Source organism: Panthera pardus, unplaced genomic scaffold (genome assembly GCF_024362965.1).
Source record: "Panthera pardus isolate Hobbes unplaced genomic scaffold, ASM2436296v1 HiC_scaffold_1, whole genome shotgun sequence".
NCBI classification, from domain to species: Eukaryota; Metazoa; Chordata; class Mammalia; order Carnivora; family Felidae; genus Panthera; species Panthera pardus.
The window spans coordinates 71,848,136-71,875,421 of NW_026526654.1; the positions used below are offsets into that span (position 1 = coordinate 71,848,136).

Sequence of the window (27,286 nt, forward strand, 5' to 3'; positions counted from 1 at the left end):
CCTGGGTGGCTCAGTCGGCTAGTGTCCAGACTTTGGCTCAGGTCATGATCTCATAGTTAATGAGTTCAGGCCCCACACAGGGATGATTGCTATCAGCACAGAGCCCACTTCAGATCCTCTGTCCCCCTCTCTCTTTGCCCCTCCCCTGCTCTCTCCCAACAATAAAAAAATTTTTTTTAAATAATAAAAGCAAACTCTGCAAACCATCTGACTTTTGAAAGGATTTGTCATCTAATCAAGACTCAGTCTCTCAATAACTATACATAATTCCAAGTTCCCTTTGTTTGGTGGTTTGGAAATGTTTACACCCTGGGGCAATGCTAAAATTTGAGATGACTAAGAGGTATCCAATACTGTTATTTATGGAAGCTGAGTATCCGGAGCTATCCTTAAAGTGACCCCCGCCTACCTTAATTCTTGAAAAGTCTTCAAGAGAGCGGCTAAAAAGGAGCTAACCTAAGTAACTCTGGGAAATGGTGTTTTAACTGGAACTCTAAGGTTAAAAGCACTAGGACAACACATAAATGCTGTACTCTAGTTGGGAAATTTGTTTCTCACGGGAGTATGGGCTAATTATTTGGAAACTGCTTTACATTTGTATCCTGGGGTTGAGCAGTTAAGTGGATAGTGGATGGTTCGGGCCAGGTTTCTCACTATCAGAGAGAGAAGCTACAGAAGAGCGAGGGGAAAGGCCAGGGTGAACCTTTGGTACTAAATCAGACTCCAGGACATCAGTATGAACTCGCCCTTAGCTTAATATACATACAGATGGAGAGATACAGAACGACTATAGTTGTGTGCATGTGCACAGGACAGTAAACACAGATGGATTTCCTAGCTCTGTCTGCTGAGAGGGCCTAGGAGCAGGGACACTTCAGTAGCAACAAGCACACCCAGCACCCCGATCCTGGTTTTGAAACCATGACAGGAACCAAGGCTCCTTGGAGAAATGGCTGATTCTGAAGCTGGGACAGAGACGCTTCAAGATGAGCCTAGACCGTCTTCTTGTAGTACCAGAAAGTACCAGAAAGTGTTCCCAAAACACAAAAGAATGAGGGCATGTCAAAGGAACATAGAGGTAACCTGAAAAACTCCCAATGGCCAAAGCTGGAACAGTTTAAGCAAAAATACAAATGACTTAGCTCTGGATTACAGCCCCCTTCAGGAGGTACAGCTTAATTTCTCAGCACCTGAGTATGGGCTGGACTTGGTGACTCACTTGCAATGAACAGGACCCAGAAATCGAAAACCAGTAACCTTACAGTTTAACCTTGTAGCAGACATCACCTTCATCAAGCAATCAAAGCTAACAGCAGCAGTAACAAATCAGGTTGACTAGATGTCTAAGGGTAAATAAAATGTGTGGGGTGAAGGGCTATACCATGGTTTTTGTTCCTGAAAATTAAAAAAAAAAAATGGTTTACATCTACAAGATGCATGTATTCCACATTTTCAGGAGATGCTCAGTAACCATCCTGCTGTAGATTCAACTGCTTTCCCATTCTTCACTGGAGCACTGCTCCCCGTACTGCCTCGGGCTTCTGCTGTTTGCACACTCGCTCGGGGAGATCCCCTGGGAGAAGCCTCTTTCTTCTATAGTAAAATATCTCACCTCACAACAGCATCCCACGATGGAATGACAACGGACTGACGGGACCCCAGCACGTGTGTGTCATGCCCCACACATACTGGCATCCCATTAGTTCCACGGCACACTCTAGTGTCCAATACGTCCCGCCTCTGGCCTGTTTCTTTCTCCTGCCCAGGACTGCCAACTGCAGACAAGATCTGTAGCCCCCTCACCCTGTCCCACAGCTGATCCGCTGACCTGGGTGCCATGAGGGGCCGTATTTAAGGATTGCGGATTGTTGGTGAAGATCACTGAAGATCATGGATCACTACCCAGAAATAAGTCTTACTGGAAAACTGGACAACATCATTATGGTCTAATTAAATTTATTTTGATCCTCAAACCTTTAGGAAATGTAAAAAGAGTTGTGCAGCAATTAAACACAAATCATAACAATCGCAGAAATAATATTATGGGCCGTGGCCATGGTCTATGTTCAGCGTCCCTATGAGGAAGGCATTATTATCCTCGTTTTAGAGTTGTGGACACTGGGGCTCCAAGAGGTTAAATAATCTCCCACAATCACACAAAATGTAAGCAGCAGCATCCCATTTCTGTTCTGACTGCAAGCCTGAAGCTCAGAGCCATTCGTCCACGCCTTCTCTTTGAGTTCAAAAACGAGAGTTACAGATATTTTAAACCTTGTGACACTGATCAGGAACAGTTTTAAATATTCAGTTTCCCCCTCTTCATTCTGTGTCCAAAGAAAAATACACATCCTGTGAGCTGATACCATCCAAACATTAATTCCTCACTTTAAACATCTACGCGATATTAACGACAGAGCACTTCTTGGGCGTTACCCATCAGACATTCCTGGCCAGCCAGCTCGCAGCTTCAGTTCTGACACCCAGTCAAGGCTGTCGTCGTCCTCCTCAAAATCCCTGTGAAGAAACAATTTGGATACTAAGCCTCCATATTAGGGGCACAGCAAGTATTTTTTTTGATGGCTCAAAACAGAACGCCACCATCACAATATTCACATTTTTGGAAAACGAGCTCCATAAGGCAACCGAACGGAGGGAAAACATTGTTATCCCTTCCACAGGATTGCTTCTTTCATGTTTCTACAACATTTGCAAATAAAATCCAACATATTAAAAAATAGTAAGTCCAAGCTAAACGATCATAAAATACGGCTCAGTCAGGAATTCTGTAATAATACTGTAACACATTACCCATCCCAGACAAAAGATCAAGATATAAACATTCATTTGTGATGTCAAGTAATATAACCAGTTCCTGCTAAACCTGAAATTAAGGTATAATTGACATCATGCACACCAACTAACACCATCTAGGTATATCCCAACATACGTGTCCTCTGCATCCAATCTAGGCTCCAGTCTCTCTGGGTCCAAAGTGACAGAATCGTGGCCTCCATCCACACTGTCTGATGCTTCTGTTTCTTCAGAGAGGGGGCCCTTCAAGAACTCTTCTGAGCCTTCAAGAGGAATAATAACAGAAATTATGCCAATTTTAACAGCATTTACTTATTTAGTGAACATAGGACTAAAATCCTCCAGAAGACAGCTGGCTAACTGAGGACAATGCCAGGCCCTGTATTTCTTCTGTAGCGCCTCCCCACATTACACAGCATGATTTCTGGCATAAAACAGGCCCATGAAGCATCAGTATCGCTATTAAATTTATAAGCAGAACTTTCTTCAAAAGAAGAATGCAGAAAAGTACACTTAAAACCTCCAAATATAAGAACCTATATTAAAGTTACCTTTGGATGGTTGTATTACAGTTGTTTTTCCTTTAAGCTCCCTACCCCCAACTTTTTCCAGTGGTGGAGAAGAACATTAGGGAATGGCAACCACAAGCGTCCCTTCAAGAAATTTTCCAGATGGCAATCGCTTTATTTTTTGCTCACGCAACAATAACCTAACACAAAAATGTGGGCTAAATCTTTATAAAACCCTTCAAAACAGAGCTATGGCAGAGTTTCTGAACAGTGACTTTCCTGAAACGACAAAACCTTTATCATTGGACCAAAAACAAACCCCAGGACCTACAATCGCTAAAACAAAATTCACAACCGTTAACCTTCCTGAACACTCCGTCCCGTGTATCCACCTGCGCCCAGGGTTCCTGTGACACAGCGGGGCGGTTCTATCAGGACACATCTCCACAATTCACCTACACTCCTCTAAACCTCTGACGTGAGGGCCATGTTCCCCCCACACTCTTTCAGGGGAGGAACTGTGTTTTATTCTTCCTTCTTCTTCTTTTTTAAATCTTAACCTAGCATAAGTTAGGCACTCAATAAACACTGACCAAATAAACAAATACAACTAAATCTGTTACAGTAAACACAGTTGAGACTTGCCACAGCATTACATGCTTTACTTGGCATAATTTGTCTTAGATCTTAACCTAGCAAGGTGGCTTAATAACTGAATGATCAAACTTATACACACATGTACACACATGTAGACACCCTTAATGCACTGCTTCGGCCTGGATTCCTAAAGAGAGTATTACAAAAGGTGATGTCGTGCAGTTTTAGTGAAAATGTCTGTAGAAACAATAAAAAAATCAAATCCTAATGATTTCTCTTTCTTGAGCTCTATTCAATTCGGCAGAATTCAAGCACAGAGCAAAAGAAATCTTGAAGTTCCTCCAAGTTTACTATGATGGAGTCTGAACTAAAGTCAGTAAAGCAGTGGTGTATTCTGCATGGAAAAATGGACTACCCTCCAAAGTAGTCCCACCCTTGTTAAAACCAACAAACAAGTAAACAATAAAAAGTAATGAAGGGGCGCCTAGGTGGCTTGGTCCAAGTTTAAGCATCCGACTTCGGCTCAGATCATGATCTCATGGTTTGTGGGCTGGAGCCCTGCATCGGGCTCTGTGCTGTGTGAGGAGCTTGCTTCAGATTCTCTGCCCCCCTCTCTCTTTGCCCTTCCCCGCTATCACACACTCTCTCTCTCTCTCAAAAACATTTAAAAAATAAATAAAAACCAAATAAAAGTAATGAAGCTCCATGGGAAATCTTAATTATAGCTCAAGACTGGCTAAAAAAAAACTCAAGAAAACCTAAAAAATACAATGTTCTGAATCATTTCATAACTTTAAAATCAGTTATAACTTCTGGGGCATCTGGGTGGCTGAGCCGGTTAAGCGTCTGCCTTCGACTCAGGTCACGAACTCCTGGTTCACGGGTTGGAGCCCCAAGTTGGGCTCTGTGCTGACAGCTCAGAGGCTGGAGCCTGCTTTGGATTCTGTATCTCCCTCTCTCTCTGTTCCTCCCCCACTCACACTCTGTCTCTCTCTCTCTCAAAAATAAAGATTAAAAAAAATTTTTTTTTAATAAAATCATTTACAACTTTAAAATCAAAGTTTCTGGGAGGGACAAATGGGGAATTATTTAATGGGTACGTAATTTCAGATTCGGAAGATGGGAAAAATTCTAGAGATGGATGGTGATGATGGCTGCACAACATATATGTATTTAATGCCCCTGAACTGCACACCTAAAAATGGCTTACATGGTAAATTTTAGTTTATGCATATTTTACCACACTTTAAAAAAAAAATCAAAGTGTTTCCACGGTTACGTAATAGACTTGAGTCACCTGGTCTATATATTGTGTATGTTTGAAACGCCAGGCTGAGATCAGCATTCTTGAGGATGTTCATCAAAGTTTCTGGAGTCTCTTTGAGCCACTGCTTACGGGTGCTATTTTCACTGTACTTTATTACAGAACCACCTAGTTGTGAAAAGGTAACTGTTAGTGCCACGTAAAAGAGATGTTCAGCATATATCTTCCAGACAATATTTTAGGCTAATTATATTTTACTCTCTACTAAAATCTATTTCACTTGTCTCCATGAGCACTGCTCTCATGCATGACACCTAAGATCTTTCACAGAGTGATAATAAAAACAACAAGAATGACGTCTAGCCCATTAAACAACCATTAGAAAATGTTCTCTAATAACACTGTTCGATCGGACTACTGACCTCTATCATCCCCGGCCCCTAAACTGGAGGCGAGGATGGCTGCATTTTCCAAAGCCGTGAGAGCTGTGTTGGGTACATTTTTCTCCCACTGTCGCCTGAGAGGACTTGGTGAACTGGCTTTCTTCGGATGGACTGATTTATCTGATTTCAAAATGTTAAAAAGGACTGCTAAGCATATTATTTATTCATCTATATGCACATATATGCTTGAACAACTATACGGAAGTCTTTCTTTTCTCTTTAAACTCACCTCCACTCACAACGATGTTCTTCTAAGTAGTAAAGGGAATGGAAAAAAAAAAAAAACCTCCAAATGAAAAAGTAAAGCTAATCATTAAAGTGAATTTTTAAAAATATTTATATACTATACAATGTACAAAGAATGAAGCCCTGAGAGGGTGTATATTTCTGGACATGGTTTCTATGGTAGATAGTGCAACAAATACTGTTTTTTCTAAAGGCTCTTACTGATCAACACTATTCTCTTTTTTTGTGAGTGATAAAATATTCCTGTACCATGAAATAAATCACTAGATAAGCAAACAAAAATCTGCCAGCCCACTGGCTCACGATACCTACAACCAAGTAAGGTGAAAGTTAGTATTCCTTCCATATTTCCCAGTTCCTCACTTACACAGTGACTCAAATTTGAATAACTTACCTTTCTCTTCACTTACTCTCCTCAGTGCACTTTCGATTGAATTTTTATGAATGCTTTCTAAATCAGTGTCGCTGTACTTTCTACCTTGTTCTTCCCCTTGCTTGAAAAGAGATTAAAAATAAAGATGAAGCAATGCTTGAATTGCTATAAACAAGGTAAAGTGTGCAAAGTCAGCTACCTAAATTTTAATTAAAGATTAATGAATTAAAAAAACATTAATAACTATAGGACCCCATATATAACTGTATGTAGAAGCCATATACATCATACATATGTAAGTTAAAAAACACATACATACCTATTTATGTATATTAAAGTCATACACATTACTAATCATTAATATTGATCGTTGCAACTATGAAGAGGATATATAAAACGACAGACGTCTTTGAGAGGCCTTCACAGAAGCAATGAGGAATGAAAATTTTCAATACGGTTTGCTGTATTGGGCTTTTCATGCTGGAATATCAAAGTGAGATCTTTTATAAAGTTGCTATATATACTCAAAACGTTCCCACTTTTCGGGGTGCCTGGGTGGCTCAGTCAGTGGAGCGGCCGACTTCGGCTCAGGTCATGATCTCGTGGTCCGTGAGTTCGAGCCCCGCGTCGGGCTCTGTGCTGACAGCTCAGAGCCTGGAGCCTGTTTCAGATTCTGTGTCTCCCTCTCTCTGACCCTCCCCCATTCATGCTCTGTCTCTCTCTGTCTCAACAATAAATAAACATTAAAAAAAAAAATAAAATGTTCCCACTTTTCAGTATTTTTCCAAATCATCTAAGCTTCTGATTTCATGAAGTATAGCAACACACTGTCTAGATGCCACTAAATCTGCATATATTTGAGAAGGAATACATATCCTGTGCCTCGACGGTTTCCAGCATATAGGTTCTCAATGATTTGTTGAATAAATAAACAGTAGGCTGTAGCTGGCACACTGTTCCTTATTTCTATACAGTGGTTCTCAAACTTCTCTCCCCATATGGCGAAGGACCCACAATAGACAAAGAAGTCAGAATCTCGGCTGGGTAGTGGTGATGAGCAGTTTTAAAAGCCTTGAGAGGGGGACGCCTGGGTGGCTCAGTCAGTTAAGCATGGGACTCTTGGTTTTGGCTCAGGTGGTTTACTGAGTTCGAGCCCCACATTGGGCTCTGTGCTGCCAGTGTGGAGCCTGCTTGAGATTCTCTCTCTCCCTCACTCTGCCCCTCCCCCCTCAATAAATAAATAAACTTAAAAAAATATTTAAAAAACAAAGCCTTGAGGGGATTCCGATGTTCCATTCCCATTAACAGTCACTGCTCCACAGACAGCAGCCTCCGACACCATTCGTGGCTCCACACCACTCAGCTCTGCCCTCCTGCCATCATATCTTGCCGGCTTACTTTCTGGCTCTTTCTTCAATCTGCATACATTTTGCTCCCTTTTCATCTTGCGAGAACACATGGACATGTCCACTATAGGTAGGTATTAACATGACAGTGGTGGGGGTGCCTTGGTGTCTGAGTTAGTTAAGCATCTGACTTTAGCTCAGGTCATGATTTCACAGTTTGTGGGTTCGAGCCCCACATTGGGCTCCACACCAATGTTTGGGATTCTCTTTCTCCCTCTCTCTCTCTCTCTGCCCCTCCCGAACTTGTGCATGCGCTCTCTCTCTCTCTCAAAATAAATAAACTAAAAAAAAAAAAAATGAAACAAAACAAAATAAAATAAAACAAAAAAAAAAAAACAAAATAAAATAAAATAGACAGTGGTGGTCACCTACAACAGGAGTCAGGATTGTCTGCAAGGGGCCCAGAGAAAACTTTTTAGGTGGCTGGGATTTCTAGATCTTGATTGTGGTGGTGGTTATAGGACTGTATAAAATTTCCAAATTCATCAAACTCTATACTAATGGGTAAATTTTATTGTCTATAAATCATGCCTCATTCAAGCTGGGGAAAAAAAATAGATATGCCCACAAAATTAAAAAACAAAGTACAGGGGCAGGATCTATTCCATTTGGCCACATAATGGTGGATGCTGTTATTTATTTACAGCCAAATCTCCATTCCAAAAATTTCCAAGTTTAATTAGTAGTACATTCCATAAATAGAAAATTTTGCTGTTAGCGCAAATTTTTTTTCTTTTTGGAATTAAAAGGTTGATTAAAATGTTGAAGAAAGAAAAAAATCATCAGTGTGACACAAGTTACTGAGTTGGGCATGGTAACACTAGGAAGCGGACCCACTGTTCCTATTCAGGACTTGACTGCAGTTTTAGTATCAAAGAGCTCCCAGCCACCCAGGGCAAAACAAGACAAATGGAACCCTGAATGCCAGGCTGAAAAGTGTCAGCTTGCTTTCTCAGATAATGGGGAGGCACTAAGAGTTCCTGAACAGAAAAATGTCAAGATCAAAACAGAGATGGAAGTATTATTTAGCCATAAAAAGGAAAATATTCTGATACAGGCTATAACATGGATGGACTTTAAAAACACTATGCTAAGCAAAAGAAGCCAGACACAAAGGACAAATATTGTATGATTCCGCACCTAGGTAGTATCTAGACCAGCCACATTTATAGAGACAGAAAGTAGAATGGAGGTCACTAGGAGCTGGGGTGGCTGTGCAGGGTGGGGAGGAATGGGGAGTTATTGGACAGTGGGCAGAGTTTCTGTAATGGGGATGAAAAGGTCCTGGAAACAGAGTGTGCTGCTGGTTGTACAACATTGTGACTATAATTGATGCTGCTGAATCGCATGCTTAAAAATGGCTAGAATGGTAAAATCCTATGTCATACATGTTTTGCCACAATGAAAAACAAACCACAGCCAGACTAAAACAAAATTTTCATGGCGGAAAGCAGAACAAAGTTCTCTCACATCTATATTGAAACCACTTGTCATCAAGAATACAAATGAAAAAAACGGGTTTGGGGCAGAAAAAGGAGAAAGAGAAAGAAAGAAAGAAAGAAAAGAAAGAAAGAAAGAAAGAAAGAAAGAAAGAAAGAAAGAAAGAAAGAAAGGAAGGAAGGAAGAAAGAAAGAGAGAAAGAAAGAAAGGAAGGAAAGAAGAAAGAAAGAGAAAGAAAGGAAGAAAGAGAAAGAAAGAAAGAAAGAAAGAAAGAAAGAAAGAAAGAAAGAAAGAAAGAAAAAAGGAAGGAAGGAAGGAAGAAGAAACAAAGAAAAGAGAAAAAGCAAAGTAAATGAACCAGCGATTGATGTCCTAAAGTGGCTCAGCTGGCGGTGCAGGACAACAGCCACCAATTACTTCATGTGCCAAAGGATGAAAAACTACCGGCCAGGACGGACCAGGTCCCAGTCTTATAAACATCTCATGGCACTGGATGGTACCCAGTAGACAGGTGTTTCACAAACGTAATTTTAAAGCACTTACCGTTGTGGTTGCCTCATTTTCCAAAGCTATCCTGATTCTGCTGGAGTCTGCTAAAAAAGAAAAGAGAAGGTAGGAAGAGAAAGCATGTACAGGCTCACATTATTAAGTTCCTAATGTGATTTGCACAAAGCTTGAAAGACAAGTGAAGATAAATGAAGTTTTTAAAGTCAAAGGGCCAAAGCATTAGCCTGAATAGGGATATCAAGATTTAGTCACCTAGTAATTAGAAAAGAGGCTATTTCTGCTGTTTTATTCCTAATGTTAACATCTTAAAGGTAAGGCATCAGTACACACTTATGCCAGCCCATACAGGCACTAGGAGGTAAAACACTCTGCATACCTGGAAGGTCATTATCATCTTCAGCTCAGGCTAGCTATGCAGTCTGTGCTCTCCCTGCTGTTATAGCAGCTGGAATAGGTATCCCTCATAAGAAATGAGCTGCTTCCTTACCTACAATAGCCAAGCTATGTAAAGAGCCCACAAGTGTCCATCAATTGATGAATGGATAAAGAAGATTTGGCATACATATACAATGGAATATTACTCAGCCATCAAAAAGAATGAAATCTTGCCATTTGCAATGGCACGGATGGAGCTAGAGAGTATTATGCTAAGCTAAATAAGTCAGTCAGACAGAGACAAATACCATATGATTACATTCATATGTAGAATTTAGGAAACAAAACAGATGAACATATGGGAAGGGAAAAGAAAAAGAGAGAGAGGCAAACCATAAGAGACTCTTAACTGGAACACTTTGGTGGCTCAGTGGGTTAAGCGTCTGACTGTTGATTTCAGCTCAGCTCATGATCTCGCAGTTAGTGAGTACAAGCCCCACATCGGGCTCTGTGCTGACAGTGAGGAGCATCTGACTTCAGCTCAGGTCATGATCTGTGGTTCGTGGGTTCGAGCCCCGCTCGGTCTCTGTGCTGACAGCTCAGAGCCTGAAGCCGGCTTCAGATTCTGTGTCTCCCTCTCTCTCTGCCCCTCCCCTGCTCATGCTCTCTCTCTCTCTCAAAAATAAACATTAAAAAATTTTTTAACGAAAAAAAATTCTTTTTAAAAAGAGAGAGACTCTTAACTATAGAGAACAGAGGGTTGATGGAGGGAGGTGGGTGGGGGATGGGCAAAAGAGGTGATGGGTATTAAGGCAGGCACTTGTTGTGATGAGCACTGGGTGCTGTATGTAAGTGATGAATCACTAAATTCTACTCCTGAAACAAATATTACACTGTATGTTAACTAACTAGAATTTAAGTTAAAATTTGGAGAAAAATAAATTGAGCTGCTTATTCCATCACAAGGCACTAGCAGCCATCAGGGAGCTGGCACCAGGTCCCTTTGGTAAGAGTGGCTGATTTTCCCTGGCAGAGCCCTGCCATCCATGTTCCTCATTCATTCAACATTTTAAAAAATTGCTATTGAGCATCTGTGATGACAGGTGCCGAGGATACGACAGTGAGTAAATCAGACCCAGTCCCCGCCCTCACATAGCGTTCACTGTTCTGCTGCCACTGACCCTTGATCGGGTGGAGATGCCACCAGACACACGGTCTGACATGGTAGCACTTCTCCACTGCTTTATTCCTCTTTTTAGAAACTGTAAAACTAGGGGCGCTTGGGTGGCTCAGTCGGTTGAGCGTCCAGCTCTTGATTTTGGCTCAGGTCATGATCTCAAGGTTCATGAGTACGAGCCCCACGTCGGCCTCCCTGATGGCAGTGCAGAGTCTGCTTGGGATTCTGTCTCCGTGTCTCTCTGCCCCTCCCCTGCTCACTCTCTCTATCAAGGTAAGTAAAAAGAAAGAAAGAAAGAAAGAAAGAAAGAAAGAAAGAAAGAAAGAAAGAAAGAAAGAAAGAAAGAAAGAAAGAAGGAAAGAAAGAAAGAAAGAAAGTTGTAAAACTACACTTAGCCAAACTATCTTGAAACTTATCTTAAGACTTTTTTATTGTTGTTGCTCAGCATTTTAAAACTATTTGCCACTCCCCTGGGATGCGGACAAAAGCCACAAAATAGTATGTAAAGTACAATTAACACTAAAGCAAACTGCTGAAACAAAGGGAACTGGCCACCCCTGAAGGAATGGAGAAAAGGCTGAATTACAAGACCAAAGGGCTCACATTACATTCTTACAAAAATAACATTTAAAATTTAACTTTCAGAAAGCAGTACAGTTTTTGAGTGTTTCTTTTGGAGTATCCAACGCGAAGACAGTGAGAACCAAACAATGGAGGTTTTGCAACATGTCCCTACAGTGACTGGATGATCTATTTCTATTTCTGTCCTCTCTTATTCTGGTCATAGCTACCATCTTCGTTGGATCTCATCAGATGGAAGGTCTGAGTCACTGATGATAAATAAAAAGGAACAAAACAGGGGCACCTGACTGGCTTAGTGGGCACAGCATACAACAGGTCTTGATCTCAGAGTGGTAAGTTCGAGCCTCACGTTGAGCATGGAGTTTACTTAAAAAAAAATTTTTTTTTAAATAAAAGGGACAATAATAGCTTTGAAAAAATTAAGAGATGACAATTTCCAAAGAGACAATAAATTACATTTGAAATTTGTTCAGGATTGACTAAACATGTATGGAAATTCTGTGCAGCCATTATGTGGACAGTTCCAACTTCCGAAAAGGCTGTTTTTAAAATTTTGTTTACCAGATGATTCTTTGGAAACTTGGGGATAATTTCCTAGAAGATTAACATTGCATTTTCATGGTTGTATTCCTAGGCTAGCCCACAGAAGCCTTCTACCTGACCAAAGTAAACATGGTACTAATAATGAAACAGAGAACAATCTTCACATCCCTAAAATCTCCAAACTAGGCTTTTTGATTCCTAGCAGACTAAATATACAAGAGTCAGTACAGAATTACATCAGAAATAGCAATAAGAAAAATTTGACTTTTGGGAGTATCTCTGAAATTGTCTCCAGTAACTTGAAAATCATATTTTTATTTTTTGTTATACTACATTTTAAAAGAACACTGAGCAAAAAATAAGCTGTCCAAAATTCTTACTTTTTTTTCTTGGTGTACTATGCTTGGAATTTTTGGTTTCTTCTAATACCTGTTCACCATATTCTGTGATGATCTGAAAATTTAAAGCAGAGAATTTAAAGATGTGGAATAGGCTTTTCTATAGACATTGCCATAATGTCATTTAATTATCAACATTCTTCCCCACAATCATATTTACAGTTGAAAAGTAAAAATACTGGGGTGCCTGGGTGGCTCAGTCATTTTGAGCATCTGACTTTGGCTGAGGTCATGATCTCACAGTTTGTGAGTTTGAGCCCCGCGTCGGGCTCTGCTGACAGCTCAGAGCCTGGAGCCTGCTTCAGATTCTGTGTCTCTCTCTGCCCTCCCCCACTCACTCTGTCTCTCTTTCTCTATGTCAAAAATAAATAAACATTAAAAAAACTTTTCTAATTAAAAAAAGGGAAGTAAAAATGCCATTTAGAAAATACATATCATTTAGGCACACAAGTAGATGTTTCTGTAGGTCTAGAAAAATATCTGAAAGCTTACACAGACAGATTCTGTGATTCTATTCTATTCTCAGGGAATAGCATTGCGGAAGGGAGAGAAGAAAGGAAAGGAAGTGTGTATTTTTTTAATACACTTCTGCATTATTTGCATCTTTATAAGCATGTACAACATGTCAGTGTTTAAAAGATAACAAATCACTTTACCACACTCGAAAACTGCTCACAACGGATCCAACACGTATCATACCTCTGGGGGTAAGCACTGGCGGACAAGTCGAGCCAAGGAACTTCTAGAGAGAAGTGTTGTAGCAGAAGGGCGATGTGAGGGGTTCCTCTTAAACATCTGCTTGATCAGATGCTGCAGCTCACAGGAGTACTGAGAAGGCAGTGGCCTCAGGGACCCCTGACATATTTTGAGAATAAGACTTTTCCAGCTATTTGCCTGAAACTAAAAGGTAAAACCGAACTGTAAGAGCAGATACAAGGGGAGAGGAGAAGTAAGAAATTACCAGCTCAACTGAATTCTCATGAATCATTTTAATTTTATAAATGTATCTGCTGCCTGGTCATTTTTTTTCCTGGGGGAGGGGGTTCCTTAAGGTACTATTTGAAATCTTACGTTGGGTTCAGAAGAAAGGTAAGCATAAAAAGTGCAAAACTTCCCCACCTAGAGAAAGTCTTAGCATCAGTGCCAGCTTTGGGTATGCTCTCACTCATAATCAATGTGTTTGCAGATACACATTTTTAACATATTTTAAAAATCCAAGTAACACATACGTGTAGCTTTTTAAGAACTCAACGGTACTAACAGCCTTATGATAAGTGTAACATCCCTTTGAACCTCAAAATCTCCCAGGCCTGCCCCCCTGTGATGCGTACTCCAGACTTTTCCAGCTTTAGACCTCTACTGCCAAATCCCTTTTACCTTTCATGTCATCAAAGTAGCTTTTAAAATTTGATAAGCAATAGAATGGGATACAAAATGACATGCCAGAATAACATTAAAAAAATCTCTACTGCATAATAGACACTGGAATGAAGATTAGATGTTGGTTAGCCCCGGTAATACTCAAGTAAGAACATGTTGGCATTCTGCCTTGGAAGGGCGCTACGCTATGGATGAAATATACAGGTGAAGATATGAAAAAGGAAAAAAATCAACACATTACAAGAGAAAAATTCAGGTAGTGAAACATAAGCGTGAATCTGCTTTGGAACCATTATGCCAGGTTTCTGCATTTCCTAAAGGTTGGAGAACTACTTTCGCCTCAAAGCAGATGAGAGAACAGACGGTGTGCCGAACATCGAGGCCCTACACTCCTGAATTCTTATTCTTGCTAGAAAAAAATACGAACAGGTATATGAAAGTCTACAAAAAAAAAAAAAAAAGACAAAATCAGGGGAATAAAGAATATAATCCTAAATAAGATACTGGAATTTTAAAAATTATTTGTATACAACAGTGGTTTTCCACTTGAGCTACACATTAGAATTAACTGTTTTAGAACCACTACCATCCAAGACACAATCAGGGATTTTAATTCGATTAGTCTGGCATAGGCCCAGACGTCACCATTTTTTAAGGTTTCCCAAATTGTTCTAATCATGCAGCTGGCGTTATAAACCACACATATTCAAGGAAGACAGCCTCTTACCCTCATGTGCCTTCACTGTGAGTTCCTTTCACCTAATGGTGGTGAAGGCTTTTTCTCCTTCATTCACTCTCATATGTTCTCAAGCACGTCTGTAAAGATGCTTGGTAGAGGGGGATGGGGATGGGTGAAATAGGTGAAGGGGATTAAGAGGTACAGACTTCCAGGTATGAAATAAATAAGTCACAGGGATGAAGAGTACAGCATAGGGCATATAGTCGATAATACTGTAATAACTTTGTGTGATGACAGAGGGTAACTACACTTACGGTGAGCATTTTCCATTGTATAGAACAGTTGAATCACTATGTTGTACACCTGAAACTAATATAAGACTCTATGTCAACCATATTTTAATTACAATTTTAAAAATTAAAAATTAAAAAAATGCTTGGTTAGAGCCAAGTTTCAATCTGTGCCCAAAGAACAGAATTTATTACTATGCAAGGCTAAGACCTAACAGGGACTGGTACTGTTAGTTCTGTGTTAATAAAAAAGTGCTCAATAAGCAGGGCAAGTCATTTAGCCTCTTCTTTGCTACATTATTTCTTAAAATATCTTGAAAAAATAAATATAAAAATAATTTTTTCCACAGTAGCCAAAAGGTGAAAATAACCCAAATGTCCAACGACAGATAAATGGATAAACAAAACGTGGTATAAACACACAATGGAATATTCAGTACAGAAAGGTATGAAATTCTGACCCAAAAGGAAAAGTACTGTGTAATACCACTTACATGAAATATCTGGAATATGCAAATTCACAGAGACAAAAAGTGGATTAAAGGTCACCAGGGGCTGGCGGGGAGGGACAGGGATGAGAAGTTATCGTTTAATGGGTACGGAGTTTCCTGTTTGGAGCCATGGAAAAGTTCTGCAGATAGGTAGTAGTAATGACTGCACAATATTGTGAAGTAATCGGTGCCACTTAAAATGGTTAACATGGTAAATCTTATGTTATATATATTTTACCAACATAAAAAAAATTGAGAATAGCGGAAAAAGGGAAGGAAAGAAGGAGGGAAGGAAGGAAAGAAGGCAGTCAAGCAGGCAAGCTAAATATACAACTACAAAAACTAAATCTTGGAAATTTCCTATTAGTATATGCTACAAAAGGGGCTCAAGGCAAAAGTGATACCAATGGAATGAAAACTTGTGTATGAACTCATCAGCGAGAAGCTGGAGGAGGGTAATGTATCCTCCAGACTGACAAGGTACTTTAGTACTGAAAAACGAAGCAAGTCGGTACCATTTACACCGAGTTTTATGCAGGGTAACTTACAGAGGGGGGTGATGGGCGGGCGGGTGAGGCAGGAGGCAGATCCAGGCACTACACAACTATTCTCTGTCCCCATTCTTCACCCCTTCTCCCCAGCTATGCTGACTTAACCCCCAGCTTTTATGGAGTGAGGGGCATGGTGGTGAGGCCACAAGGCAGTTATCTAAAGTGGTGCCAGCTGTGAGCCAGAGGGAAGAACAAGACGGAAGGCCAAAGATGGAGTCTATGCGGTCAGCACTCCTACATTAACCCAGGAAAGCCAACTGCCAAGTGGAATCTGGTACATTCCTGAGGACATAGCCAGACATTACAAGAGGCTGCCTTTTCCATTTTGCACACCATACTTACTGGATGCTTAAGGGTACAGAGTTCATACAGAATGCATCCCAAGGACCAGATGTCACTGGAAGCATAAAGAAGCAACGTAATGACAAATGGGTTATGAGTGAATATGTGGAATATAAAAAAAAAAAAAAAAGAAATATTACCTTTAATAAGAATAGGTGTCAAAAGTAATTCCTAGCTATTACAATAAAACATATGATAAAATAATAAAAAAAATAAAATAAACTATATGGTAAGTTTGGTCTAACACTTAGATATTTACTAACAGGAATGTTCACAATACAACTCTCTGTTCCCCAGCCCCTACCCTCCCAAATCAGGGTGGTTCCGGTATGATTTCAGCAGCATGTGGTACAAGAGGGTGTATCTGTGGACTCAGACTAGCATAGTTGGAAGGACTTTAGAAGTCATGCAGTGCAGCTCCCACTCAGACCCGTGTACAGCCCCAGGCCCTGATGAACAGCGCTCAACCTCGGGTGGGGCCCACGCCCCTGCTGGCTGGCTCTGTGGGCTGGCCGTCTTCCTTATCAGAAGCTAAAATGTGTCTCTTGGGAACCCTCACCACCCCGTGTTAGCTCCACATACCTAAACAAAGAGAATAAGCCTACTCATCCCTCCACAAAACAGTTCTTCAAAAATCAGAAAACTGACTTCTCTAGTTTGCTCCACACGCCCACCCTTCTGCATACGAAGCATCCCCTTTTCCTCCATCGCTCTCACCGCCTGGTTGCCATGCCCCAGACTTTTTCTATGTGATGTTCTTTGCATTTTAACTAATGGCTTTAAGCAACCGTTTCTCCCAACTTTTTATTTTTTTTTTAATTTCAAACCTACAGAAAAGTAAATGCCCGCATGCTCTTTCTTAGACTCCCCAATGTTAACATTTGCCACGTTTGCAGGCTATTGCCCTCTTCCATATAAATCTGAACCTCTTGAAAATAAGACTGCAGACAGCAAAGCCTTCACCCCTAACATGTCGATACGTATCTCCTAAGAACAAGGAACACTCTTCCTCATAAACACAAAACCATGATCACGTCCAAGAAATGTAACCTTAATTCAGTAATATTATTGAGTATTTGTCCAAACTCAAATTTCCCCAATTGTCCTCATAAGTTCCTGGACAGCTGTTCTATTCCCATTTCACTCAATTTTACTCTTAAAGGAACCTATTCAGTATGGATTATCATGCCTTTCCATAAATCAACTCGACAAAAGGTAACAAGAGCCTTTAGGTGTTTCTACTTCTAAGAATTCATGCCAGGAATGTGTAGAAAATAATGACCTATGTTTAGACACAACAGGTATATTAATTACAATACTGTTTGTGATGCTGAAAATTGGAAATATATCATTAGATCAACAACACTATTTATGAAGAGTTTAAATGCATGGTGAAATGAATATGATATAATGTAAAGTAAAAAAAAAGCAGGAAGCCAACTTGCATATAGAGTACATAAACTAGGTTTGGGGGGGAAGTGAATGGATGGAAAAAACACCAAAATGTTATTAATAGCAGGGAAAAAGTGACAGTCATATCCTTTCTTATATATCTCTCTATTTCCAAAATTCTCCCTGCTCATCCACTCCATCAATGCGCACGTATTACTTGTATTCAGAAAAATATTATTTTTTAAACCATAAGGCCTTAATATTCTCTCCTTATATTTAATTAACCTATCGTTTAAGTGCTCATTATCCAGTCCTGTAATGTTAACTCATTGACATAACCCAGCGGTCCCCGAATTCTGCTGCACATTGGAATCATTTGGGGATCCTGGAAATTACCGATGCCTGCTTCCCACCCCCAGACATTCTGATGTAAAGGGCAGAGCTGTAACCTGTGCCTTGGGATTTTCAAAAGTGGGAGCGGCAGAGTGTGAGAAGCAGTGTTATTATTCACACTGTCCCTAGACATGACTAGCCTTTCCTTCAGCATTTACCTTTGGCTCCTTTCAGCTCTGATTAAAACAGTTGGGAAACTGTGACTTTCATTTAGAAGCCTGGGCATTCTACATTGCTTTCAAATATGTAATTTTAAAGATCAAACTTCACTTGAAGGCTGCAGTGCCTGTCGCCAAGCGGTCATGCTTGCATCGAATTAAATACATTACTTACCTTTTATTGTTATAAGGCATGTTTTCCCAAATTTCTGGGGGCACATAATAAGGTGTTCCCACATATGTACAAGCAAACGCCATAGGACTGAAACCATAAAAAGGCAAAGAATGATTATAGAGCATTCCTGAAGAATGGAGGTTTTGATTGCTACAGAAGTACATACCTGGAGAGAAGACGGGCAGATCCAAAATCTCCCAGTTTTACTCTTCCATTTTGGGTGAGGAAGATATTCTGCGTTAAAAAAGAAGACCTCAGATTATGTCTTCCATCATTCACACATAAGGCAGAGATTTCCGGAGAAGCTGTCTTTCAAAGCCCACTGATGACAGAGATTAAGGGGAGAGATGCTGACAGCTGAGTCCCTGAGTGGAACACAAAAGGACAAGATACCCTCTTGACAGCTACATATTCCCCTGCTTGGAAATTCAGGATCCCTGCTTAGAAATCAAACAAGTGAGCTTAAGATTGTATCAGCAGAGCCTGATGGACCACCTGGGAGCCTGTGTCAGCATGATGCCTCCGTGTGGCTGGTCTAGGTCTTGACCATTTTCCATCAGAGATCATATGGTCACAGTAAGCAGTCGCAAAGAGAGTGTGGATCATATTAACATATACTACTAAAGAGATTTAATGATCTTTTTCAGGTAGTACCTTATCTGGCTTGTATAAATATTAGGATGACAAATATTTCTAAGCTAAGTAAAAATGTCCCCAAAGGAAACAGAATAACACAGAAAAAAGACTGAGTGGAACAGTTTTTGTTTCTGTTTTTGCTTTTAGGCCCCACAAGGTATTCCACTTACCTTGGACTTGATATCTCTGTGTAAAACGCGTTTCTTGTGAATGTGATTTACTCCAAGGCACATTTGTGTAAACCAATTAAGTATCTGGAAGGAAAAAGGAGGCAATAATTGCAGGAAGGCAATAACTGGTTTGTGTTAACCCCAAATCCCAAAGAATCGTCTCTAGGCCTTAGTTGACCTGGGTTTTCCATAATGTAAATACAGAACTCCTAAAAATTACATAGTTCAACTAAGATTCAATGTTGCCTGGAGAAATTCAGAAAAACCATGAAGCCCATGTTTCATCATCTTACGTATGATCTAAATAACAACTTAGTTCAATAAAACTCTCACTATGGTTTTCTTGAATTCAACCAAATAAAAGTATTTCTTAAATATGTATATAAAGATAGTTCACCACTAAGGAATAAATACACTACTCCTTTTTGTAATCATTATGTCAGATTTTCATTTACTTTGTCAGAATGCTCATATGTTAACATTAAAGGATTTCATTCTATTGTCAACAATCCTGTGAGGTCAGCATTTTCTGCTCATAAATCCCCAGTCAATAGTACTCAGAATTTCCAGGTGCTTAGGGAGCCTATGTTTAAATGTCAAACTGATTTCTTTTTTCTTTTTTTAATTTTTAAAAAATAAAATGTTTTTTAAATGTTTATTTTTGAGAGAGAGAGAGACAGAGTGAGACTGGGGGGAAGGACAGAAAGAGAGAAGGAGACACAGAATCCAAAGCAGGCTCCAGGCTCCGAGCTGTCAGCACAGAGCCTGACATGGGGCTCAAACTCACCAGCTGTGAGATCATGACCCGAGGGGAAGTCAGATGCTTAACCAACTGAGCCACCAAGCCGCCCCGATTTTTTTTCTTTTTTGCTATGGAGATTCATTCCTTTGAAGTCAAGGCTGACTTCCTTCTCTGGAACCCATATTTTTAATACCACAACTTCTAAATGAAAAATATTTATACCAATATACTTTCATAACATGCATTATTCCCTAAATCAAACTAAATCTTATTAAGGTTGTTTATTTAAATATTTTCCTTAGTCAATTCATTTCAATAGTATTTAATACACATTAAATACTTTTAATTAATACCATTAATTTACAATTAATAAATTAATTTAATTTAATTTAATACATATTAAATACTTTTCCATTAAAAAGGCAGGAAGTACTAGACTTAAGGGAATGTGCTAATCTGTAAAAGGAAAAAGAGTGAGAATATATACTGTCAAGAAAAAGGAATTTATGCTTCATTCTTTGGATGATCCCGTAATGCAAAATAAATCCACCCACCTTCTGAAATTTCAATACAACACACTTGTGAATTTTAAATATATAGGGCAATATATGAATCAGACAATTCTGAAATTCTTCTAAACACGTAAGTTTTATTCCTTGATATTTTATAAACAGGGGTGCCTGAGGAGCTCAGTCTGTTGAGCATCCAACTCTTGATTTCAACTCAGGTCTTGATTTCGGTTGTGGCTTCAAGCCCTGTGTTGGCCTCTGTGATGAGTGTGGAGCCTGCCAAGGATTCTCTCTCTCTTTCTCTGCCCCTCCCTCGCTTGCACTCTCCCTCTTTAAAATTAAAAAAAAAAAATCTTTAATGTTGATATTTTATCAACATATCTATTTAACTTCCTAAAGATATCTCAGGCAGCCAGATCTTGAACACAAAGCTGTAGCACTGATAATGGAAATGAGTTGTTTCTAACAAGTGTGAATCTAACAAGTGTATCAGGTAATCACAGGTACAATGCCTTTATTTGAACTTCTACAAATTTTACAAGGAAAGTTTGCTTCCAAACCTTGAGAGAAACTATATAAGTCAGTCTCTTACCATATCTTCAGGAAACAACTTTCCTTTCTGATGCTTAATCTTTTGCATGAGGTCCCCTCCGTCACAATACTCCATCACAATATACAGGTGTCCCTCAGCTAAAACAAAAAGAAGACTCTTTAGGAAAGCCTGGTGGCCACAAATCAAATTCTACATTGCATGTATTTGGGGGAATTCATATTTACCTTCAAATGATTCTTTAAAGGCAACAATATTGGGGTGTTTCATTTTGGCTAACAGAACAGCCTCCTTCCTAGAATTCCGTGTACCAGAGAAAGACTAGAAAAAGATTTTAAACAGCATAAATGTAATACTTCATTTTAAAATAGATAGCTTTACAACAATACAGTATACAGTTGACCTCTGAACCACATGGGGGTCAGGGGCAATGGCCCCCGTGCAATTGAAAATCCACATGTGACACGTGACTCCCCAAAAATGTAGCTACTAATAGCCTTGCCAATAACATGCACAGTCAGTTGTCACACATGTTGTATGTTTTATGTATTATATACTGTATTCTTACAATAAAGTAAGCTAAAGAAAAGAAAATGTTATTAAGAAAATCACAAGGGAGAAAAAATACATTTATACTACTATACTGCGTTTATCAAAAAAATACTCATATAAGTGGACCCATGCAGTTCAAACCTGTGTTGTTCAAGGGTCAGGTGTGCTTTGTATACTTCAATGCTAGATGCAGTTTTAAAGCACTGCACTTTGACCCAACTTATGTTTATCAAACTCTTAAGAGAAAATGTGGTGATTTTTTAATTATGGCTGTATTATGCTTAAGCTGACCCCTTATATCCTTACAAACATAGAATATAAACCAGTTTTAATACAGTCTAAGAGGGGTGCTTGGGTGGCTCCGTCGGTTAAGGATCTGACTTCTGCTCAAGTCATGACCTCACAGTTGATGGGTTCAAGTCCTCCTAGGGCTCTATGCTGACGGCACAGAGCCTGGGGCCTGCTTCGGATTCTGTGTCTCCCTCTCTCTCTGCCCCTCCCCCACTTGCCCTTGCTCTGTCTCTCTCTCTCTGTCAAAAATAAATAAAAACATGAGAGACATGTGGGGGAGGGGCAGAGAGAGAGGGAGACACAGAATCCGAAGCAGGCTCCAGGCTCTAAGCTGGCAGCACAGAGCCCAGTGTGGGGCTCGAACCCACAAACTGTGAGATCATGACCTGAGCCAAAGTCGGACGCTCAACTGACTGAACCACCCAGGTGCCCCTAAAACATTTTTTTTAACATGAGCCTGAGCATAAATTTTTGGGGGAGCCAAGATGCCATTAACAATAGTTATCCTTAAAGAAAACCTGGGGCTGTCATGTTTTACTGTCTGCATTTGGTTTTCCAGACCACTGGCCCAGATGAAAAAGGAGACTGATGCGTTACTGTGGTAAGGATGGAAGGAGATGATTTACAAAAGAAGCTTCCAAAGCTGTTTGTCCCCTCACTTATTCTCCGAGGACGAAATCCTGAATGACTTATCTTTCAATTAAGAAACTGCCATTGACTACATACTAGCATAAGGGTTCTCAGAGCAGCACCGCCACCATCTGGGAACTCCTTAAAATGCAAATTCACAGGCCCGCCTGGACCTACTCAACCAGAAGGGGGGGCAGCCATCTGTGTTTTCACCTCCAGATGACTCTGAAGCCCACCTGAGAATCACTAAACGAGGTCAAGAATGCAGTGGGGAAATACAATTCTGAGAATTTTATTAAAATGTATTTTTAAAAACTTGATCAAGACATTATCAAGCTGCCTCCATGGCACATTCTTTTCTATGACACATTGTTTCTATGACAACTATGATAAACACTGATAAGTCAGCACCTTCCTCATCTTACAAGGAAATAAAACCCAAAACTGAGCCACAGAATACGTTCCCTGAGACCGAAGGTTGGCACTTTAGGTTTTTGCTCTTCATGGCATTTTTATGCTCCATTTTCATTAATATGACACCTGAGCTGCTGTTGGCAAAGATTCTTACCCTCTTAGGTACGCAAAATTGGAAATTATTACAAATTATTCCTTGAGATAAAAGCAACAGCAATTGCCTCCTGGACTATTTTTCTCCCTTATTGTTAATTACAATATCCAAAAATTCATATAAAATATATCAAGACATGCTGGCTCAGTCAAAAGAGCATCTGACGCTTGATCTTGGGGTCATGAGTTTGAGCCCCGCATTGGGTGTAGACATTTAATAAGTTGTATTAAGCAAATGCAACTTAAATATATATATATATATATATATATATATATATATATATATATACATATATATATACGTACATATATATATGTACATATATATGTACATATATATGTATATATATGTATATATCATATATATATGATATATACATATATCAAGACCTTGTAAAGCTAATGAATAAACTCATTACATCTTTTGCTCACAAAAGCAATTCCATGTTAAATCTCAAGAACTTATTTCCCTGGCCAAATTGCATGTACACTTTCGACATGAGCTAATTGCTTCAGGAGGTACCTTGGGAAGCCTTATTTCCTTCATGGCAAACGTCTGGTTACTGTTCTCTTGCTGAACCAAAAGGGCTCTGCCGAAGGAGCCCTCTCCAATTACTCTTAGGACCAAGTAGCCATCCATGCTGGGCACCCTACAGCCCTCCTCCACTCGCACCGTCACCACAGCCTCTCGCAACCTGTATTCAAAAACAGAAATGTTGACAAATGTATTTTCAAAAGGCAGAATCAATTCAAAGTAGCTCTAATCACCCTAATAGGACGACAGCAATTTATTCCTTGTCTACCGTTAAACAGGTAGACCCTGAACACTCACGCCAGCTTTTATAATCCCGAATAAAAACCCCATTTACAGGGGCACCTGGGTGGCTCAGGCAGCTAAGCAACTTGATTTCGGTTCCAGTCATGATCTCACAGTTCCTGAGTTCGAGCCCTGCATGGAGCCCCACACTGGGCTCCACACCGACAGCATGCTTGGGATTCTCTCTCTCCCTCTCTGTTCCTCCTTCAATCATGCTTGCTCTCTCTAAATAAATAAATAAATAAACCTTAAAGATATATTTACAGAACTGTACTGCATTTATCAAAACATCCATGCATAAGTGAACTTGAGCAGTTCAAACTCGTGTTGTTCAAGGGTCAAGCGTGGTTTGTATACTTCAGTGCTAGATGCAGTTTGACAACACTGCACTTTGATCTCGCATGGTCCCTGCCATCGCACGTGCCCCAAAGCAGAGACCTCCGACCTCAACAAATGCAGGGTGGTGAGTCTCACAGAGTTACGCTGGCACACGGCAGAAATATCCAGAGGAGTTAGGAAAATGGTATTTAACTGAAGTCTGAAGGATGAATGGAAGTTGGCCAGGAAAAGAGAGAAGAGTGATGTAGGCAGAGGGGCTGGCATATTTTAAGAGCAAAAGAGACTGTTCAGTTCAAGGAAGTGAAAAAACTGTAACAGGCTGGTGAGGCAGACAGGGCCTTGTATGAAAGCTACTGTACGTCAAGCTCAGGTGGCTGGATTTTCTCTTTGGGGTAATTAATGTGCTGTCTCTGAAGGATTTTAATCAAGAGAGCATATTAGAAAACTCACTCACTCTGGCTGCAGAGCGAATGGATCGCAGAGGGGAGGGCGCCTGAGGGCTGGAGTGGGACTCCAACAATAAAAAAGGCAAAAAAATGATGATGGAGTAGAAGAGGGTGGTGGCAATGGCGATGAAGAAACAAGAAGGAAATATGTAGAAAGAATTGGCAAGGGTTTTAGCAATACATTTATGGGGAACAAGCTGGGAGAAGGGGACAAGGTAGACTCCCAGGTTTCTGGTATAAACTGGGTGAATGACATCATTCCCTGAAAGAAAGGAAAACCACAATGGTGGTGGTGGTAGTGTGTGTACGTGTGTGTGTATGTTTCTGGCAGTGAGAGTGTGGCAGGGGCGGGGAAAGGCATGGTGAAGGGAGACATGTTCATTTTAAGACACGTTGAGTTGGAGATGCCTGGGATTAAGAAAGATAAATACTGGGGCAGCTGGGTGGCTCAGTCAGTTAAGCCTCTGATTTAGGTCATGATCTCTCGGCTGGTGAGTTGGAGCCCTGAGTGGGGCTCTGTGTTGAGCTGTCAGCCTGTGTCGGATTCTGTGTTTCCCTCCCTCTATGCCCCCCCTCTCTCTCTGCCCCTCCCTTGCTCGCTCCATCTCTCTCTCTCTCTCTCAAAATTAAAGAAACATTAAAAAAAGAAGAAGAAGAGATACGTAGAGCCTTTGAACTTCAGTGTCCCTTTCTGTATTTCTAGGATGAAGCAGTTAGCTGGATGGATCACAGGTAAAAGAGAATGAATATAAAGTTCCTAACACTCTGCCTGGTACAGAGGAGACCCTGGATAAATGGCAGCTATTATTATTATTATTACAATTTTAGAAAGATGATGCGATTTTTTTCACTGTAGGAAAAAAAAACTCACTAGAATGAATTACCTTAGCTTTTAGAAAGCTTACTTGTAGTTTTGTTTTTGTTTTAAAATCACACCACAAAAAAATAAATAAATAAATAAATAAAATAAAATAAAATAAAATCACACCACAAAGAATTATGAGGCACGGAGAGCTCCGTAGGTAAAGCAAAACTCACAAACCAAAATCTACATAGTACAGGGACCTGTAAAATGCCATTTATATTCATGCGTGTCATAGAAGGGCCAGGAAACTCTAGAAATTTCTGCATATTGACTAACTTAGATGCATTGTGTTCAAAACCAATTCTTTTCAGGAACATTCAGGTTTTCAGTATATTCAGGGATCTGAAAGAAAAGTTCTTTGCCACTATTCTAGTTGACTCTTGGTACTACCCGATTTAACAAGGGGGCCAAGTTTTCCCATGTTCCTATTCTTTTATTCTTCAGGGTCTTTATTTTATGTAATGGACAGTAACCGATGAGGAAGGGCAATCACTGATTTTTCTTAACTGAAAACCAGCATTTATTTGGTCCTTTCTGCCCATATTTGCCCATTACTCAATATTAACACCCATATTTCGGTAAAAGACCTGTGTATACTCTGAGCGTCACCAAGTCCCTTTGCATGCCTCTCCCAATCAAAAACTAGTAAAAGTGATTTGCAAATGGCCAGAAATGGGAGCACGGGTGCAAAACCTTGGCATTCAAGTTTAGAAGGTGTCGCGTGCGGGAGGCCAGCCGCGCCCAAATCCTTCCTCCGGGAGAAGCTGCGCCACCTCGCAGTCCTCCACCTGCACCTGCGGTGCACCTGCGCGGCGCCGGGCGCCCAAAGGACCCGAGGCTGCGAGGGAGAGGGGGGAGGGGACCTGCGGGCGAGCGGCCCAGGCCCGGGGCGGAGCTGGGGTGTGGATCCTCGAGCGCCGAGAGCCGGTCTCCCGCTCGCCCCCGCCGCGCGAGGGCATCGCCCACTCCAGGGGCCCCAAGCCGCCACTGCGGTCGCGCTCATTCTTCCAGAGTCTCCGTGCCCGGCGGCGGCACCGCTTACCAGCTTCCCCGGCGATCCGAGCCGGCTTCTGCGTCCGCGCGTTTCCGCTGGGCGGGCCCAGCAGGTCGTCTCTCGGGTTGCCGGTGAAGGAAGGTCCCCGGGTTGGGCGGGAGGCGCTGTTATCGGAGTAGCCGGGCCTACTAAGGGCGCGTTTTAAAAATTGTTGATCCACGTTGCTCTAGAACAATGCCAGTAACATTGAGGGGAAAGAATCTTCCAGCAACGTGAGTTTTGCCTCCAATTTAAGCGAACGGCTCATGTAGACCAGTTTCTTGGGCCCAGCATTCCCCTTACTAGCTGAGTGACATTGGGCAAGTGTGGAGAGGGAAACAGTCCCTCCAACCCCCATGTCCATATCCTTCTCCATGGAAGTTGTGGATGTTAGGTTCCATGGTAAAGGCAGTTAAGATTGCAGGTGGAATTAAGGTTGCTAACCAACTAACTCTAAAATATGGAGATGACTGGATTCTCCAGGCAGGCCCAGGGTGATCACAAGGGCCCCTGCAAGTGGAAGACAGGGGCAGAGTAGTGGTCAGAGAGATCTGAAGATGGAGGTCGGGGCCATCAGCCAAGGGATGCAGGAGGACTCAAGAAGCTGGAAAAGGCCA

General features: G+C 40.8%; 1 protein-coding gene across 4 annotated transcripts; it reads right to left on the bottom strand.

Moving 5' to 3' along the window:
• Positions 1 to 1,939: 1,939 nt before the first annotated feature.
• On the bottom strand, positions 1,940 to 26,779 carry NEK3 (NIMA related kinase 3). 4 transcript variants are annotated; one of them, XM_019447654.2, is made up of 17 exons: positions 26,679 to 26,779; positions 23,693 to 23,864; positions 21,357 to 21,450; positions 21,172 to 21,269; positions 19,329 to 19,412; positions 18,689 to 18,756; positions 18,523 to 18,609; positions 16,405 to 16,459; positions 13,371 to 13,571; positions 12,654 to 12,726; positions 9,633 to 9,682; positions 6,265 to 6,364; positions 5,604 to 5,744; positions 5,215 to 5,349; positions 2,948 to 3,074; positions 2,434 to 2,514; positions 1,940 to 2,324 (listed from the first exon to the last, which is right to left on the bottom strand). In XM_019447654.2, the coding sequence occupies exons 2-17, from the start codon at positions 23,807 to 23,809 to the stop codon at positions 2,297 to 2,299; spliced, it is 1,539 nt and encodes a 512-aa protein (XP_019303199.2). In that variant the 5' UTR covers positions 23,810 to 23,864; positions 26,679 to 26,779; the 3' UTR covers positions 1,940 to 2,296. The 4 variants fall into 4 exon arrangements, with proteins under 4 accessions (XP_019303199.2, XP_019303196.2, XP_019303195.2 ...); XM_019447651.2 differs by lacking the exon at positions 26,679 to 26,779 and adding an exon at positions 26,500 to 26,659 and having other exon boundaries at positions 9,633 to 9,679; XM_019447650.2 differs by lacking the exon at positions 26,679 to 26,779 and adding an exon at positions 26,500 to 26,658.
• Positions 26,780 to 27,286: the final 507 nt, after the last annotated feature.

Coding starts and splice junctions, on each gene's coding strand:
- NEK3 (XM_019447650.2), bottom strand. CDS start 26,639: ATGAGCGCGACCGCAGTGGCGGCTTGGGGCCCCTGGAGTGGGCGATGC. Junction 19,413..21,171: donor AGTTGTTTCCTGAAGATATG/GTAAGAGACTGA, acceptor TTTTCCTTCCAG/ATACTTAATTGGTTTACACA. Junction 9,683..12,653: donor TAGTACACCAAGAAAAAAAA/GTAAGAATTTTG, acceptor TTTCTTTTTTAG/CAGACTCCAGCAGAATCAGG.